The sequence below is a fragment of the Haliotis rufescens genome, unplaced genomic scaffold (genome assembly GCF_023055435.1).
Source record: "Haliotis rufescens isolate VD_foot unplaced genomic scaffold, xgHalRufe1.0.p SCAF_2, whole genome shotgun sequence".
Lineage (NCBI taxonomy): Eukaryota > Metazoa > Mollusca > Gastropoda > Lepetellida > Haliotidae > Haliotis > Haliotis rufescens.
In genome coordinates, this window is record NW_025963890.1 from 67,241,285 (window position 1) to 67,257,492 (window position 16,208).

The 16,208-nt window shown below is 38.8% G+C and overlaps 1 protein-coding gene across 2 annotated transcripts in view; it reads left to right on the forward strand.

Moving 5' to 3' along the window:
* LOC124134586 (helicase with zinc finger domain 2-like) overlaps positions 1 to 7,242 on the forward strand; it is a 28,346-nt gene extending 21,104 nt beyond the window's left edge. For both annotated transcript variants that reach the window (XM_046499501.2, XM_048400436.1), the window contains exons 17-19: positions 519 to 675; positions 1,860 to 2,027; positions 2,251 to 7,242. In XM_046499501.2, the coding sequence (XP_046355457.2) occupies positions 519 to 675; positions 1,860 to 2,027; positions 2,251 to 2,414 (489 nt within the window). In that variant the 3' untranslated portion in view covers positions 2,415 to 7,242. The remainder of the gene's footprint in view (positions 1 to 518; positions 676 to 1,859; positions 2,028 to 2,250) is intronic.
* The last annotated feature ends 8,966 nt before the right edge of the window (positions 7,243 to 16,208 follow it).

Genomic DNA, 16,208 nt, shown 5'->3' on the forward strand with positions numbered 1-16,208 from the left:
GTGCTCTGACTTAATAATTACATAATTACTTTTTACTTACTATTTAGATAATGTACACTTGAGCCAAAGAAAGTGGTCTGTGAATTACTTACTATTTATATACATGTAAACTTAAGACAAAGAAAATGTTCAGTGCATTACTTACTATTTATAATCTTAAGACAAAGAAAGTGGTCTGTGAATTACTTACTATTTAAATAATGTAAACTTAAGACAAAGAAAGTGTTCAGTACATTACTTACTGTTTATATACTTAAAACAAAGAAAGTGGTCAGTGCATTACTTTCTATTTATATACATGTAAACTTAAGACAAAGAAAATGTTCAGTGCATTACTTACTATTCATAAACTTAAGACAAAGAAAGTGGTCAGTGCATTACTTACTATTCATAAACTTAAGACAAAGAAAGTGGTCAGTGCTCTGACCTAATAATCACATATATGTGTAAACTAAGAACGTAGGAAGTGGTCTGTGAATTACTTACTATTTACTTAACCCTTTGCCTTGGTTGTTCAGGTTGAGGTGTTCAGCTGGCTGGTTCAGAAGGGTGGAATCTCCCCTCGCTACATCAACATCATGTCGCAGTACAACGCCCAGTGTACCAAGATACGCGAGGCTCTGTCCAAGTACCACCATCAGAGTCTCAACGTCAACACTGTTGTGGCCAGCCAAGGTAAATACTGGGGCTGGGGCTAGTCAAAATTTACTACCCGTGTGTACCCTACCCCCTAGTACCTGACCCTACCTGTGTACCCTACCCCCTAGTACCTGAATCTACCTGTGTACCCTTCCCCCTAGTATCTGACCCTACCCGTGTACCCTACCCCTAGTACCTGACCCTACCCATGTACCCTACCCTCTAGTACCTGACCCTACCCAGGTACCCGCTGTAGGTCTCAAGAGTTGGGTTCAAAGTGTATGCTTGGGTATTGTTTTCAGATATGTATTCAGATACATGTATAAACGATCTGGTTATGCATACAGTGAAGTTGACTAAAGCTTTATCTATATTCAAATAATGTGTACATCATCAGAAAGAGTCTCATAAGTGACTTGTAATGTAACTATGGAGTGCTGGGTAACTTTTGTCATTAAATACTATATCACATGACTAACCATGGGTCTGGGTAGTACTGTTGGTACTACTCAGGACGCACCTGAGCCGAGTACCCGAGCTACCCGTCCCAGCCCTAGTAAATTTCCAAAATCATAAGATTTTAATAGGAATCATTGCATGATTCTGACAATATCATAAGCATGCGTTTCTGAATCACTATCAAATGAATCCATCAATGGCCATTCCAGTTGCAATATTTAGTTAAATGAAAGAAGGCCACCTCTGTTGTCCAGTGGATAGAGTGGCAAAACATATGGTGCCCTGTTGTTACCCTGCCTGATACATGCAAGAACTGGTCGGCTCGGAGTCGGTATTCTGTGTCTGAGTGGGGTATCCATGTTGAACTGTGGCATGGTACCTAACACACAAACACACACGCACAGTGATGGTGTTGACAAGGTCAAGGTTACTGCTATCAGAAACATAAACATTATTCTGAACTGAAGTCATATGACAAGGAATTAGCTTTGGGTCTATCTTTTCGGATGTTCTAACTGGCTTAGTGATAAGATGGGCCTACAAATACCAGATCACAGATATATGTTGTTTTTAGAGAAAGGGAGGTTTCAGGACTCCATGGACGGACACCCCCCCACACACACAAGCCAGTACCATGACTTGGTTCATGGGTTTCAGTGAAGTGTTAATATCTACGACCAGCGTCATTTGGGGACTTCCTCATCCCTTACTGTTTGAAACAGCATTAAGCCCAACTCACCCATTCCATATTTGTTACACAGGAGGTGAGTGGGACTACGTGATCTTCAGCACGGTACGCTCTCTGCCCCATTACAAGATAGAGAAGAACCCCACACTGGGCTGGAGCAAACACAACCTCGGCTTCATCACTGATGCCAACCAGGTTAACGTGGCGCTCACCAGATCTCGTAGAGGACTCATCATCATTGGTAAGGATGAAATCTCAAACTTGAAGGAATGTTATGACATAATGAACTCAATGTCAATGAATGAATCACATACTTTGAGACAAGCATATTGCCTATATCTTACACAATGGATATGGTTGTAGTTGTAATAGTAAATGTAATTGCTGGTGTAGTAGTAGTTGTAGTAGATGTAGTAGATGCACAAGGTGATGTAAAGAAAATGATGGGATTTCTTCATTTACAGGTAATGAGAACTTGCTGCGAAGTGACAAAATCTTCAAGAGACTGATCGAGAAGTATGAGAAACAGGGATGTTTGGTAGATGGCAGCGACTTTCCGCGGAGATACCGGCGAGATCATCAAAAACGACGACCTCCGATTCCAGGATTGGAGTGGAAAACAGCTTAAGTGCTGCACTTGTTGAAAGAACTGAACATTCAAACAGTCCTGTTGGGATGAAAAAGAATTCATTTCATGGCTGTGTTGTGAATCAGCTATCAATGACTGCGAATTTTCGTCTTAGTGTATTCAACATTTTAGTGCTATTTGTTTTATTTCTATTACCGTTACAAACATCTGCATGCACTGTTATTGTGTTTTAAATATCTAGTGAATGTCATTGATTTGAATATCATCTGACAATTTTGGGTCCAAAATGCAATTTGTAAAATATATATTTTACTTATTTTAATTTGTATTATTGTTGTGTAAATATGTATATTTGTGAGTAAACTTTGATGTATTGTAGAAGCCTGCCCCATTTGCCTATTTAGAGAACATGGTAGACACATGTATGTCAGGTATCTTGGCAACCAGAATAGAACACAAACACACACACGCACAGACACACACACACACACACACAGATGGGTCAATAATCTACTGGCACATTATCAGACTTGTCCTAAATATTCCCTTATATTCTGTAGTATTCCGAAGAATGTTTCAAAGGCATGACTGATCATTTAGACTGAAATATTTAAGTCAGGATCATTGATTGAGTTTTTTTTGTTAGACATGTTGAATCTTCATATGCATTTGGGGCCAATATTTGTTGTAAAATACTTCTTTATATAAATATACACATGTATGTATTCCAACTTTTTGTAAACACCATAACACCATAAAGCCTTTGTAATGAAAATGGATGTCACACCTTTTATTATTTGGTTGACATGATGATGTAACTGTACATAATTTTGACATATGTTTCTTATTGTACTGGATCTTGCCATCTGTGTTCTCAGTGGGTACTTGTTACGACTCTTGCCATCCTTGTAATTAGGGGTGTCACGATACAGGTACCCCATGATACGATACGTATCTTGACTTTAAGGTCAAGATACGATACGTATCTCAATACAGCAATACCGTCTTTATATGCGTATATTTAGAAGCAACCTTTTTAATTACATATCACATTCACAATTATGTGTTCTAACCACTATCAGTAGATTATTTTGTAAAATAATAATACTTAGAAAAGGTTGATTCTGTTTATTCAAACAAGTGTCAGAAACTAACAAGTTTTTGTATGTGTCAAATTCAGAAAATATGATGATATTTTGATTCGAATAGAAAAATCAAACGATATGCGAACAAATGGATATCGATTTCAATAAAATTTTGTATCAATATATATTTACATGTATCGTGAGAATTATCTACCAATGCATTGGTACAATCGGTGAATCGTGACAACACTCCTTGTAATCTCCCTTGAGGAATGGTCAGCCCCTCAAGCAAGGAACACATTTTATAGTTTTCATACACTGCTATGAACAATCTTGCTCAAAGATATGTATATTCCTCCAGAGCCTTTCTATAGTTTTGTACCGAACTTATATTCACTATATCTTTGTAGCATCTCACTCAAAATGTAAATATATACACTGTACCAAGTGATCATCTCAATCATGACGTAAAGACATTTTGTACCGAATGAGCATCCCTAGGGGTGGTGGGGTAGCCTTGTGGTTGACTTGACATATCAAACGTGTAGGTTCTATTCCCACAAAGGTGGTTAAAGACCTGGTTTCGATTCCCCACATGGGTACAATGTATGAAGCCCATTTCTTGTGTCCCCCGCCGTGATATTGCTGGAATATTGCAAAAAGCTGCGTAAAACCATACTCACTCACTCACTCACTCTTGCCACAAATATATAGAGTGTGAAGCATTCAGTGTGTCCATCACCATGTATGATAATGCTTTCACTGCAAGACAAAACTCATTCTTTGTTCTAATCCATGACAAAATGATGAAAAAAAATGTCCCTTTTTGTAAAATATCCAATGACAAAAGTCTTGTTGCAGTACAGATACCATTCTTTCCTCCTGGCATCCCAATAAAAAGAATGACAAAAAAAACAATTTTGTTTGTAGGCATTGCATTATGTTTCCAGTGTGTTATCAAGATGGGGGTTTCAATATGGTTAATTGCTGTGTTGCACTAGATGAGCTTGAAGATAGCAAATGTTTGTGTGACCAGATTCTAAACTACCACAACTAATTTGGAGCAAGAAACATGTCAGTGAAGCATATGTATGCCATTGTGTGTGTGATGTAAATGTCTTATAAGATCAACAGCTGTAGTTTAAAAAGTGCTGGTCTTGATATGAAGTTTTATGATTATGTTGGTTTTTTTACTATAATATCAATAGGCCATAACTATGATATCGTTCTTTATTGCATGTGACCCTTATGTAGTCCAATCTGGTAAAAATTCTTTAACATGTGTCATACATATTTAATAATATTGATACATGCAGCTGATGCACTTACATCTGTTGTGGAGGCGGTAAGGTAGGATGATGGGTCAAGCAATGCTCATATGTCCTGGGTCTGAGTTTGATTCCCATGGGTTTGAAGCTGATTCTTGGTGTCCCGTGCTGGAATTTGATTCGAATTTTGCTAAAAGCAACATAAAATAATCATTATTTCTGTAGTGCCATGTTTGTTTGTATTCTTCGGATGTGCCAATAATGTTTGTGTGCTTTGTCAACTTGCATGTCTTTCACAGTGTATTATATTAGATGTGTCTCACTGAGTTTATCATGTGCAACATGTATATGTATATATTTTCATTTATATTTTACCTATGTTGATGTTGGACCCTGAACTCTGTCCCTAAACTCAGAATCTTATGACGACATTACTTACTTTGTTAAACAAGGATTGTACGAAAACACGTGTTCTGTTCTTTTGAACGACTATTAAATTGTCAAAATGAGTTCCTATTAGTATGTAGAATCTTACTTCCATATCTTCATTGGGAGTATGGGAAATGTTTCAGTAGAAATTTATTTTATTGTTATTTGTTGTGTCGAGTATCAATATTCCTTCAATTGTGTTTAATGTGTTGACATTGAAAATTGACTCAAATCTTCATTAATGTCTGAAGAATCTTTGTATTGGGGATATTACATCAAACGACTTGCCTGTCTCTACTCAAAATATCTAAAATCTAATATATCTAAAATATTATAAGGATGGATGCATGTGGGTTTCTTATTTGAGATATTGTTCACTTACTATTATTAGTATTATTAACTGAATCTTTTCACTAGTTACAGTTTTACCCTCAACATATTCACTCATTGGGTTTTTTATCATTGTGATGTTGTTTAGGAACATACACTTACTTATTATTAGTATTAAACTTATTAACCAATTTGCCATCTTTTCACTATTACATTTTAACCTTCGTCACACTCAAGTTATGCAACCATATCATAATGTAATATGACAAAAACTGTGATTTTTCCATTCTCCATTTTGTTAATCCTATCACTACTGAAAGGTCTGGTTGAATCTTGTTCCTACATTAGGTAGTGTTAAATGTCTGAGGCCTGCATCACATCAGGCTTCCCTCCCACATCAAGCTGACCTGCTGTGATATAACTGGAATACTGTTCAAAGTAGCGTCAGCCCAAACTCACTCACTCTGTATCAAGCTCAGCTCCATAAAAACTTGATGGTTGTTGTGTTGAAAATGACTGCCTTAGATTCTATGTTTATTTCTTAAAAAGGAGAAGGAATTATTCGCTAATCGTATTTCTTGTTTTATCCTGTTTCAGAATTTGCCAAAAAAAATTAATTTGATGCAAAATATTTATTCGTACTTAAATCGGTCCCTCAGTTGTCATTACATGTATATCAAATCTGAATTCCTTCCATCATCAACCATGTCTGACAGGGATGTTTCATGAAAATGCATCATAGACATTGTAAATTTAAATATCTAATTGGACCAAAAATCATTTGACATTTCAAATTATATTTCTCCAACAATAAAACATTTTCCATGTCACCCATGTGATAATGGACACGAACAATCAGAGAAGGGCTGAAGTGTTGTGAATCTTTTGTCCAGATTAGATACAGTTCATCATCCAATACATTCCATTATACACATCATGTATATCCCCTGTCATCGTCCACCGATATTGACAGCATTGTCCACGTTTGAACCCGTCCATTTATATTTTGTACAAAAGACTCATGTAGTATTGCATACATGCACATCTTCTCTGGGGATATACCGCATCATCCTCTTATATGATTAATAATTATTGTTATATGTAGATAAGGTAACAGGTTTACTTCAACTTACAAATATTTTTATTTTTTTTATTTTTTTATTACTCTTTTGTTAGAGCTACATAATTATCTCTGTGAAAACAATTATGCCAATTAGCAGTTAGCAAGGCTGTGTGTGGTCACATGTAGGTGACATGACAGCTGTTATATGAGGTAAGAATTCATCCTTGCACCTTCATATATACTCACTGGTAATAAACATTTATGTATCACTACAATCGTTGACAGTAACTTTAAGACGCAAACATCTTTTACTCTACTTTTGTTTGGAGGAACTCTACTCTTTCCACTCTTTGGTTAACAAATTTGTTATTGAATTGTTTGTGTATGTAAACAAAATTTTTTCCGTTTATTTTAGAGATTTTTCCTTTATTTAGCACCTTGATGTGAATCATCTTTGCTGTAATATCAAGTAAAGAAACAACCTTTTGTGCCATGCTTAGACTACTCTGTTGGCAATGCTTTCACAGAAAAGTATTCGGTAAATCAACAGTTAATTTTCTTTTATGACTTTAAAACATTGACCTTTGAGATCTTATTATTTAATGAGAAGTAAATATGTGCCATAATTATTCTTATATGTGTTTATATATGTTTGTCAGTTTCCATAAAGGGAAATAAAGTTTTTTCATCTTCATGTTGTTTCATTTCAAAACTTGGTCCAGCTATACCTCAATAACTGTGTTGTGGGTACATGTGTTTGGTTTAATGCGACCTTGAACAGTATTTCAGTTAAATCGTGAGGCAGATCTGAGACGTTTGTTGAAACCCTGTAACCATGTAACTCATAGTGGGTAGACTAGACTTTAGTGGGTTAAGGCGTTGGCTCGTCACGCCCAAGTTTCAATTCACCACATGGATGCAATGTGTAAAGTTCATTTTCCGGTGTCCCCAGTCGTGATATTGCTGGAAAACCACACTCACTCACTCAGTGAGTAGGGGTAGGATGAGGGCGTCTTTCATCCTGCTGGAAATGTCAACGTTTAAAGTTGCAAAACACTGAAATGTTCAGACGAAAATAATCAGAAATGTTCAATGACAAGCAGCTTTTGTTCTTTCTTGCAATTGCCAGTTTTGGGACATTTACATAAGTGTATCTGAAATGAATGAAACTGTCAAGTGTGAGCAAGTCTGTATCCAATGATTGCTTACATGTTTTTACTGTTCTCATGTGCATGTTCTTTTGTTGATTTGTTGTTGTCTGGTCCAGACACGATTATTTACAGACCGCCGTCATATAGCAGGAATATTGCTGAGTGCGGTGTTAATCAACAAACAAACAAACCAAAGATAGAAGCATGAACCAAATCTGAAATCCTGGGATCCGAACCTTCTGCAGACTGGACCCCTGCATGACTGGCGCACCCTACATTCCAAATACACTGCAAGCTGTCGTGTATTATCTGACTGTTAGAAACTGGTCGTGTTGTGAAAGGTGTTGTGTTGACAAAAGAATGATAAATAGATTTGTCATTCAACTCTCAGTCAATTATGGTGGTTCACGGAATAGCTTCAGCTGCTAGTACCAGGACATCTAAAATATCACGCTAATTGTATAATCAATATGTTTACCCCTAACGTCATGGCTGTTTACAAACACATGTCATGGAGAGGTGGCTGACAATGTGAACCCTTAGATGAGAGCTGGGGCTTTTGTTAAAGGGAAACTCCACGGTATGTTCATACTGGCTTAGACATCAATTAGTACCTTGTATGAGACGATGATATTTTGTCTGTGTAACGAGGATAATCAGTTATTGATAGATTAGTTTTGTTTACATAGTATATTTTGGAATTTGGGTAGAGAACAAGCAATGAAAGTGCATCTTTAAAAATATCAACTATAACCGTAGGTGTTCATACAGCAATTGTGACGACGTAGCAGTCATGTTGAATAGTGAGCAGTTGGTATAACAGTATGTGAGTGAATGAGTATGGTTCTACGCCGGTTTTATCAATATTCAAGCAATATTACCGCGAGGTACACCAGATAGGCTTCACACATTGTACCCATGTAGGGAATGGAACCCGGGTCTTCGGCCTGACGAGCGAACGCTTTAACCACTAGGCTACCCGACCGCCCCTATAACAGCGTGTTAGCATATTGATATTTATGATCTAGTATCGATTTGATCGACAGAAATAGAAAGATAATAAACGCCTGTGTTCAGTTCAAGGTGTCTATAGCTACACGTGCACGTACCACACATTCCCAACAATATGCAGTCATGCTCCTAAATAACTAGTGGGATATTGTGCGTACAAACCTTTATCATATAATGGGTAGGTTTCTCGGCAGGATAAAGCCAACGGATAAAAACGATACCCGTTGGGGTCATATGTGGATAGAGATGCAAATATGAAAAGTTCAAGTAGGGACTACTTTCACTGTTTATAAACAAACATGGCGTCGCCCTTGTCATTCGGCGATCGAGTCAGAATTAACCATCGTGAATCTGGATAAACTACAGGGATAATTGCTATCATTATCAAGAGAACGGTCTAATATACTGAAAATCCGTGTCTAACTGTGACGTAGATAAGGCATTTCATAAGTTTTGGCAAGTTTGGAGATATAAATTTCGAAACAATTTTGCGAGGGCGCTAGGCCTAGCCAAGCGGGATCAGTAGCCATATATGTGCTTGTAGACCTCTGCGGCTTGAAACCTTCTCCACAAATTAAAATAGTTGGATTTGGCCGAAATATATTTGAATTGTTACCTTGTTTCGTTTTGTCGCTGTGTGTACATCTGATTGCACTTCTTAACGTTATGACAGGACAGACCGACTGTCAACAACGTCTGACTCTGTCCGTGACGTCTCATAGACTAGGGTTAGAGTAGCTTCCCTTTGACAAAGGGCATTTACTCTAGAGGACAGACCGATGGATTGCCGCGAAAGGCAATAAAAAGCAATTGTTGTTTTGCGTATAGTTACTTCGCCAGTGGATAAGAAACAGATTTCAGTTGGAACTATATTGGCTACTGTCACTGTCCGACTGACATATCAGTTAACCTATGACGTAATAAATATTAATGCGCGCATTCCAGGAAAACGCATTGTTTCGGTAATGTTTGTGGGAGAGGGAAAGCGATTTTGAAGCACAGAGTTAAAGAATGACATTAGATGATAAAGAGGTTATCACGCTTGTGTGTTTGGGGATGGTAAATATCCTGCATTAGGAATAAACGTCCCTAATCCAGGATATTTACCATCCCCAAACACACTCGCGTGATAACCTCTATATGTGCACGCACCACACATTCCCTACAATATGCAGTCACGCTCCGAAATAACTAGTGAGATATTTTGCATACAAACCTATAAAATTGCATGACTATTTCAAGAAATAATCTATTAAGGCCTACACAATACGTGATGGGACGTAAACTGGCACTGGGGTCGCTAGCTTCTGATTAAAATCAAGTTGAGTCTGGAAATTGGGCAAGTGTCTTTCCGACCTCATCCAAGCGAAGGACTCTGTAGGGTTGCTGACCTTCTCAACACACTACGCATAAACTCGATGCAGTGGTCGTTCAGATTTCCTCTCCTTGAAAAACTGAGTCTGGGTCTGGCGCTTCAGTGGTTTGGTTGACACTCATTTCTGTACCTTCCAGCAGTACAGAACCATCAACAAAATTAACATTGAGATTGAGATTATGTCCCACATCCGTTGCTCGTTTAAGAAAACTGTGGAATGCCTTGTTTTCATCATGAGTCTTGACATGCTTTACAAGAGGATCATCAGACAAATAAATGCATGCAAAAGTGTACATTACAATTCTATCACGAAGAGCCCCCACGCCCTCCCATTACGATTAGTAAAGAAAAGCGATTGAGGGAAGAACGAGGGTGGTGGGATCTATTGTCTGACATGATTCTTCGTGTGAGGGTGTCAGTACCCTGAATGCTTGTTTAGTTCAATCAACAGCACTAAAGGAATACGAAAGGATGGGTAAAGCAAACGTATTTGTGGCTTTGACTTTTCCTTGGTTCATTAAGGTTTATTTGGTATAAAATTTTGTTTATTACCCTTTTGTGGTTCATTGTCTTTGGAACTGTGTGGAGTTCCTCCAATGTTCGAGCAGCAGCATACACGCAACAGTTAATGTCATGCAAAGAACAGTCCGCATTGATAGTGACAGAAATAATGTCATTTAATTCATCAAGTTGATTCTGTGGAGTGAGTGAGTTCGGTTTTACGTCGCTTTTAACAGTATTCCAGTTATATCACGACATGTCAGCTTAATGTGGGAGGAAAGCCTGAAGTGATGCAGGCCTCAGACGTTTACCAATTTGGTGACACCCAGGAGCAAGGGTAAGGTGCTGACAAACCTAGAAAAATTATCGGGGCGAAACGGGATTCGAACCCACAATCATAGGTTTCTGGGGTGCCCAAGGGATGCAACTCTGCACAGCGAATCGCGGAGCCTTAGACGACTGGGTCTCCGTTTCTCAACCGGTAAATCACAGATTTGATAATAGAATGACATAAACAAAATATAGAAGGTATCATCAGACAGATCACTGCCAGAAGAGAGGTCAGAATCGGGAGAAACTCAAAATCTTCCAGGCCACCATCATGAATTTCATTTTGTGAGCCTATGTGTCAGTGACAACAGCATCAGGCAATTGAGGGAGAATAATGCAACGTTCATCTGCAATTTCGGGGCTGCTACTGTTGGAACTGATGGTTCATGCAAAGGCGCCCTGTTAGAAATGCATACATTGGCATGGCTGTGTCTCAATGCTGCTTGAACAATTTGCCGTTTACACGTGCATTTCTGGCCACCCTGTTGCTTTCGCACACTCAAGAAGTATGGACTTCAGTTGTTGCGTCTATGATATTCTTGGGCAGGTTCTGTGCCCATACCGCACCTCCTCCCCCCTCTCCCTGGGGCAAGTCCCATCTCTAGTTTGGTTGGTTTGTATACCGGAGGGAGGCTGACTGGGCTGAGTTGAAAGATGATTTTTTTCTTGGCTTTCTGTAACCCAGTTTTTGAACCAGTTTCGTGGTTCAGCCCAAACATGGCGATGTGCATTTAGTTCAGGGGAATACATCCTCCCCATCTAGGCCCTCCCCAGAGGCGTACATCATCATTATGGCAGGAATCAGTTAAGCAAGAAAGAGCTGATTCAAAGTCACCCTCTCACATTCATTTACAAAAGGCTCGCGTTCCTACTGTCGTTTCAACAAGACAACAATATCGACTTTTCACCTGATCGCCTTGAATTATTTGAAAGACCAATCACGAGATAAATAAGTGATACAGATATAGTCATGGCTAAAAATAGCTCTTATGCGACAACGTAGGCGCTTTGTTAAAGTCAACCAGGACTTCCTTTTACAAACAGGATCACTTTTAGAATGGCTGTCGCTTCATTAAGGTACTCTTTGATTTACAAACAAGTATTAATTGTACATGCCGGTATTAAGGTACAGTTATATGTGATACAATCAGTATTTTTATCTGTATGTGCGGACTGGTTGCCAAGACAGTAACATCACTACACCTTCACCATTGTCCCATATGCAAGCGTAATAGATGGATACAACCAGGAATGACTTTTGACAAATTACAATAAAAGTCCCTTGAACGATTCCGACTGTATCATAATCTTGCGTTTATGAGTCACTATCAAATAGAAACGCATTACCTGATACAAATATCAACGTCTGTTGTGCCCTTAAACCTACAATGGTCTTAAGTCTACAATATTCATGAGTGGGCGTGGCTTGTGTATGCACACGACTGTAGAGGACCAATTTGACTAACCGGACCATTTTTCTAGGGGCCGTTACAAACGTCTGTTATATCTGACACACTTACGCCTCTTTTCAAACAGTTGAACTGAAGTGTTTCTTTAGACTATTTAATTCTACTTTCGTTTTAAATTCCAAGGCACTGCTTACAAGTTTTGGTTATAATTGACAGGTTTCTGCGTTATTGATGTGAACCGAAAAGTAGACTCGCTTTTGTTGCCAACATGTAAAGGTGTGACCGAGCAACGTTTTTTTTGAAGATAATGGAAGCACTTAAATGGTTGATTGCTTCATCAGATGCTGTCGCACTTGGTTCGATTTCCGATACGGATATATTCTGTGATGTCCACTCTTGACATATGACCATGGGATTACTGGTGTACGGCAGCACATATCGCAGAAGCTGTCACTGATACTTACCTTATAGTTGGATAGCAGGTTTAATTACAATTACGGGTACGTCTTATTTTTTGTCATCACCAAGGGACCTATCATTTGATATTCTAAGGTGGGCTGGGGATTGTGCTGGGATGGGGGTTGCGCTGAGGAGCTCGAGGGTGGCATTGTAATAAACTGTGCCAGTAAATGCTAAAATAAAAATAATTATGCTTCAGACTGTTGACGAAAAGGGAATTTGTCAGCCACAAAAAAACATAGTTGTTTGAGGTTTGATTTTCAAACAATAATAAGGCTCTTTGTTTTAATTGAAAAGACTCTCTGGTGTTGCAGGTGAACAATATATCTAGTCTCAATACAACAATACAGTTGTGTCCCTCCCCCACCACACACACACATACCATGTATAAACATTAACATATCTCGCTGACTTCTTTGTGGCATCAGTGGTTTATGTAGTTATAATTAAATTTTCGTTGTGTTCATGGAAAATCCTGCACTCTGATTAGCTGAATTGGTCACGTGTTATTGCGGCGCACTACTTTTATTACTGCGGAATGTCGGGGAATCCCAATATCACAGTCGAGGGAATTCCCTTTCTGCTTACGTGGATCGTCATGCACAGGACATTTAGCGACTTTCATGCGTATTCATTGTCCAAACTACCCTTTGAAACCGAAGGCCGGGAATGAATGAAACAGCAAACGTGCAGGCTCGCTCGCCTGTTTTTTTCCCGCTCGCCTCGGTTCAACTTTCATGTCTTCGGGTTATATTTCTAACTAGCATTTCTCCAACTGTGTTTTACGTAATCAGGGAAGTAATGTTTGAATCACGCAGTAAATGACCATGTTATTTGAAACAGCCACCTTCTCTAGGACATATTTCTTCCGGTTCGTTACAGTCTGACTGTTGCAGTTCTTTTCGCCTCTTGCCTTAATTGACAGGTCCAATGAATATTGTTTTAATCCCACTCTCCGTTGATTGGCTACTGACTGTGTAGGCGTGTCAAGTTATGTGCATAAATTAAACGATCACCTGATTCATGTCACGCCACTGTTTGTATTCCTACACCTGGAATGTTTATCAATGTCGTCATTTTTGTGTTTTGATATATGCAACTGTTTTGGGTTAAACTATTGTAGATAAAACATGTTTTACGTTGTCGAATTTAATTATAAGCATTGACTGTATATCTTTCTCGGTTCATTGAGGTATGAATCGAAAAACCGATGTGCAAACTTTTGTAAGAATCCTTTAAAGATTAAAGTATTCATTTTGTATACACTGAATACACACGACCGCCCTCTCACTCCCTAAGTGTCATAGCATGGGGGTTCAGTTCCCGAATTGATGATATAAGAAGGCCGGTTATGTCCCAGGAGCCGAAGGATCCGAAGGTTCTGATCGGTTAAACGGTCTAAAGCATGACGTCGCGCTAAAAATAGCTCACCAGTGTAAGCATGTATTACAGCCCGTGGTGCAATCGGGGAAATCCCGAGCTAAAGATAGACCAACGGTTATACATTCAAACGTGACCTAACCAGTATGAAATCTGTAGAACAGTTTGTATGAAATTCCTTTGAAATAGTGAGGATGCAATGTAGTTAGTTCTTTTATGTTTACATTATTTGCATAGATAAAGGAGAATTGTTTTGTTTCTGTAAACACGGTGTTGAACTGGGTCATATAACAGACTTGTCCACTGAAGGCAATCAGTTGTGTAAACAAACCTTTGAGGAAGGCAGTCCTCTGTATCCACGGGTTAACATAAACACACAAACACGTTTGTTATTGAAGGTAACCCAGCCCCGTCTCTGTAGTTATGATAGGTTATGTAGTTGATAAATATTTAAGCTCTATTTACATCGTTTAGGCTTCATTTCTCATATAACCATGCCTACTGGTGGATGGAAAGCATATTTGTCTAGTACTTATTTTAATACCAAACATCTAGCCTCCATTTCTGGCCCTGTAAAAACGCATGACATTGTGAAAGAGGAGGGGAAATTTGATATTAGTTTACATCACATCAAGAAGTGGCTGGCATCACAAGATGCCCATTCGCTTTAGCGACCTTTAAGATACAAGTTCAAGCGGAACAGAGTGGTGGCTTCAGGCCTCAATGCTCGATGGGATATTGACTTGGCTGATGTATCTAATATAGCCTCGGACAATGACGGTGTGAAATACTTACATATAGCTATAAATGTATTTACACGTTTTCTGTGGGTGGAGCCGATTAAAAAGAAAACACCAGATGTAGTCATCAAGGCCTTGAAGATGATATTTTCCCATGCTACCCCTGCCACAAATTATAAGATCTGACAAAGGTCGTGAATTTGATAATATGAAAATGAGGTCTCATTTTAGAAACATAGACAGCACTTACTATGTCACACAGAATGAAACCAAGGCTTCTTATGCAGAGAGAGTGATACGGACCCTAAAGACCACAATGTACAGATATTTCACCTACAAACAAACGTATCATGACCTGAACATTTTACAAGACCTCGTCCGGGATTATAACCACAGACCTCACATATCATTGAATGAACTATCACCCTCAGATATTAATCAAACTAATGAAGCTCTAGTATGGAAGGAACAATATATTGATACTTTGACGAAGCCAGTTAAATCGAAAGTTGATACCACACAAAAGTCAATGAAGAAATCCTTTAAGTTTAAAGTTGGCGATCAGAAAATAGACTATCAGAAAAATGGACTGAGGAAATCTTTATTATTAGGAGACGATACTTCAGAGATGGTATAGCCATCTATCTGTTGAAAGCTATGGCAGATGATCCGGTTCAAGGTAGTTTCTATGCAAATGAACTACAGAGAGTAGACAAGCCTGCAGACACTGTGTGGAGAGTGGACAAGGTTGTGAAGAAACGGAAGCGAGCTGGCGTAAAAGAGATGTTTGTGAAATGGATGGGCTATCCGAAAAAGTTTAACAGTTGGATCCCAGAGACTGATCTTCAGGGTATATAAGGATCTTCCTCTTGAGAAAATGTTCATTTACTCTCAACTCGTTATGTCCTGATTGTGGGAGACAGTTCTCTAGAAATGATAATATGCGTATACATAGGAGACAGATGCATTCGTATCCTCGTCCTCCTGCCCCTCTTCCCCCTCCTCCGGGAACCTCGCCTCCTCCTCCTCCTCCTCCTCCTCCTCCTCCAACACTAAACGAACAGTTATACTGTATCATTCCCTCCAATGCTGTGGTGGCGGGTCCAAGTGGAAGTGGAAAGACTTTGTTTGTCTTCAACAGTTTACTGCAGAATCGCATGCAGCCAGTACCCAATAACATTATCTGGTGTTATACGGAGTGGCAGCCACTGTATTAGATGATCAGTGAACAGTTACCCTATGTGAAGTTTGTGAAGGGAATTCCTTACAACCTGCATGAGGATAACTATCTGGATGTTCGTA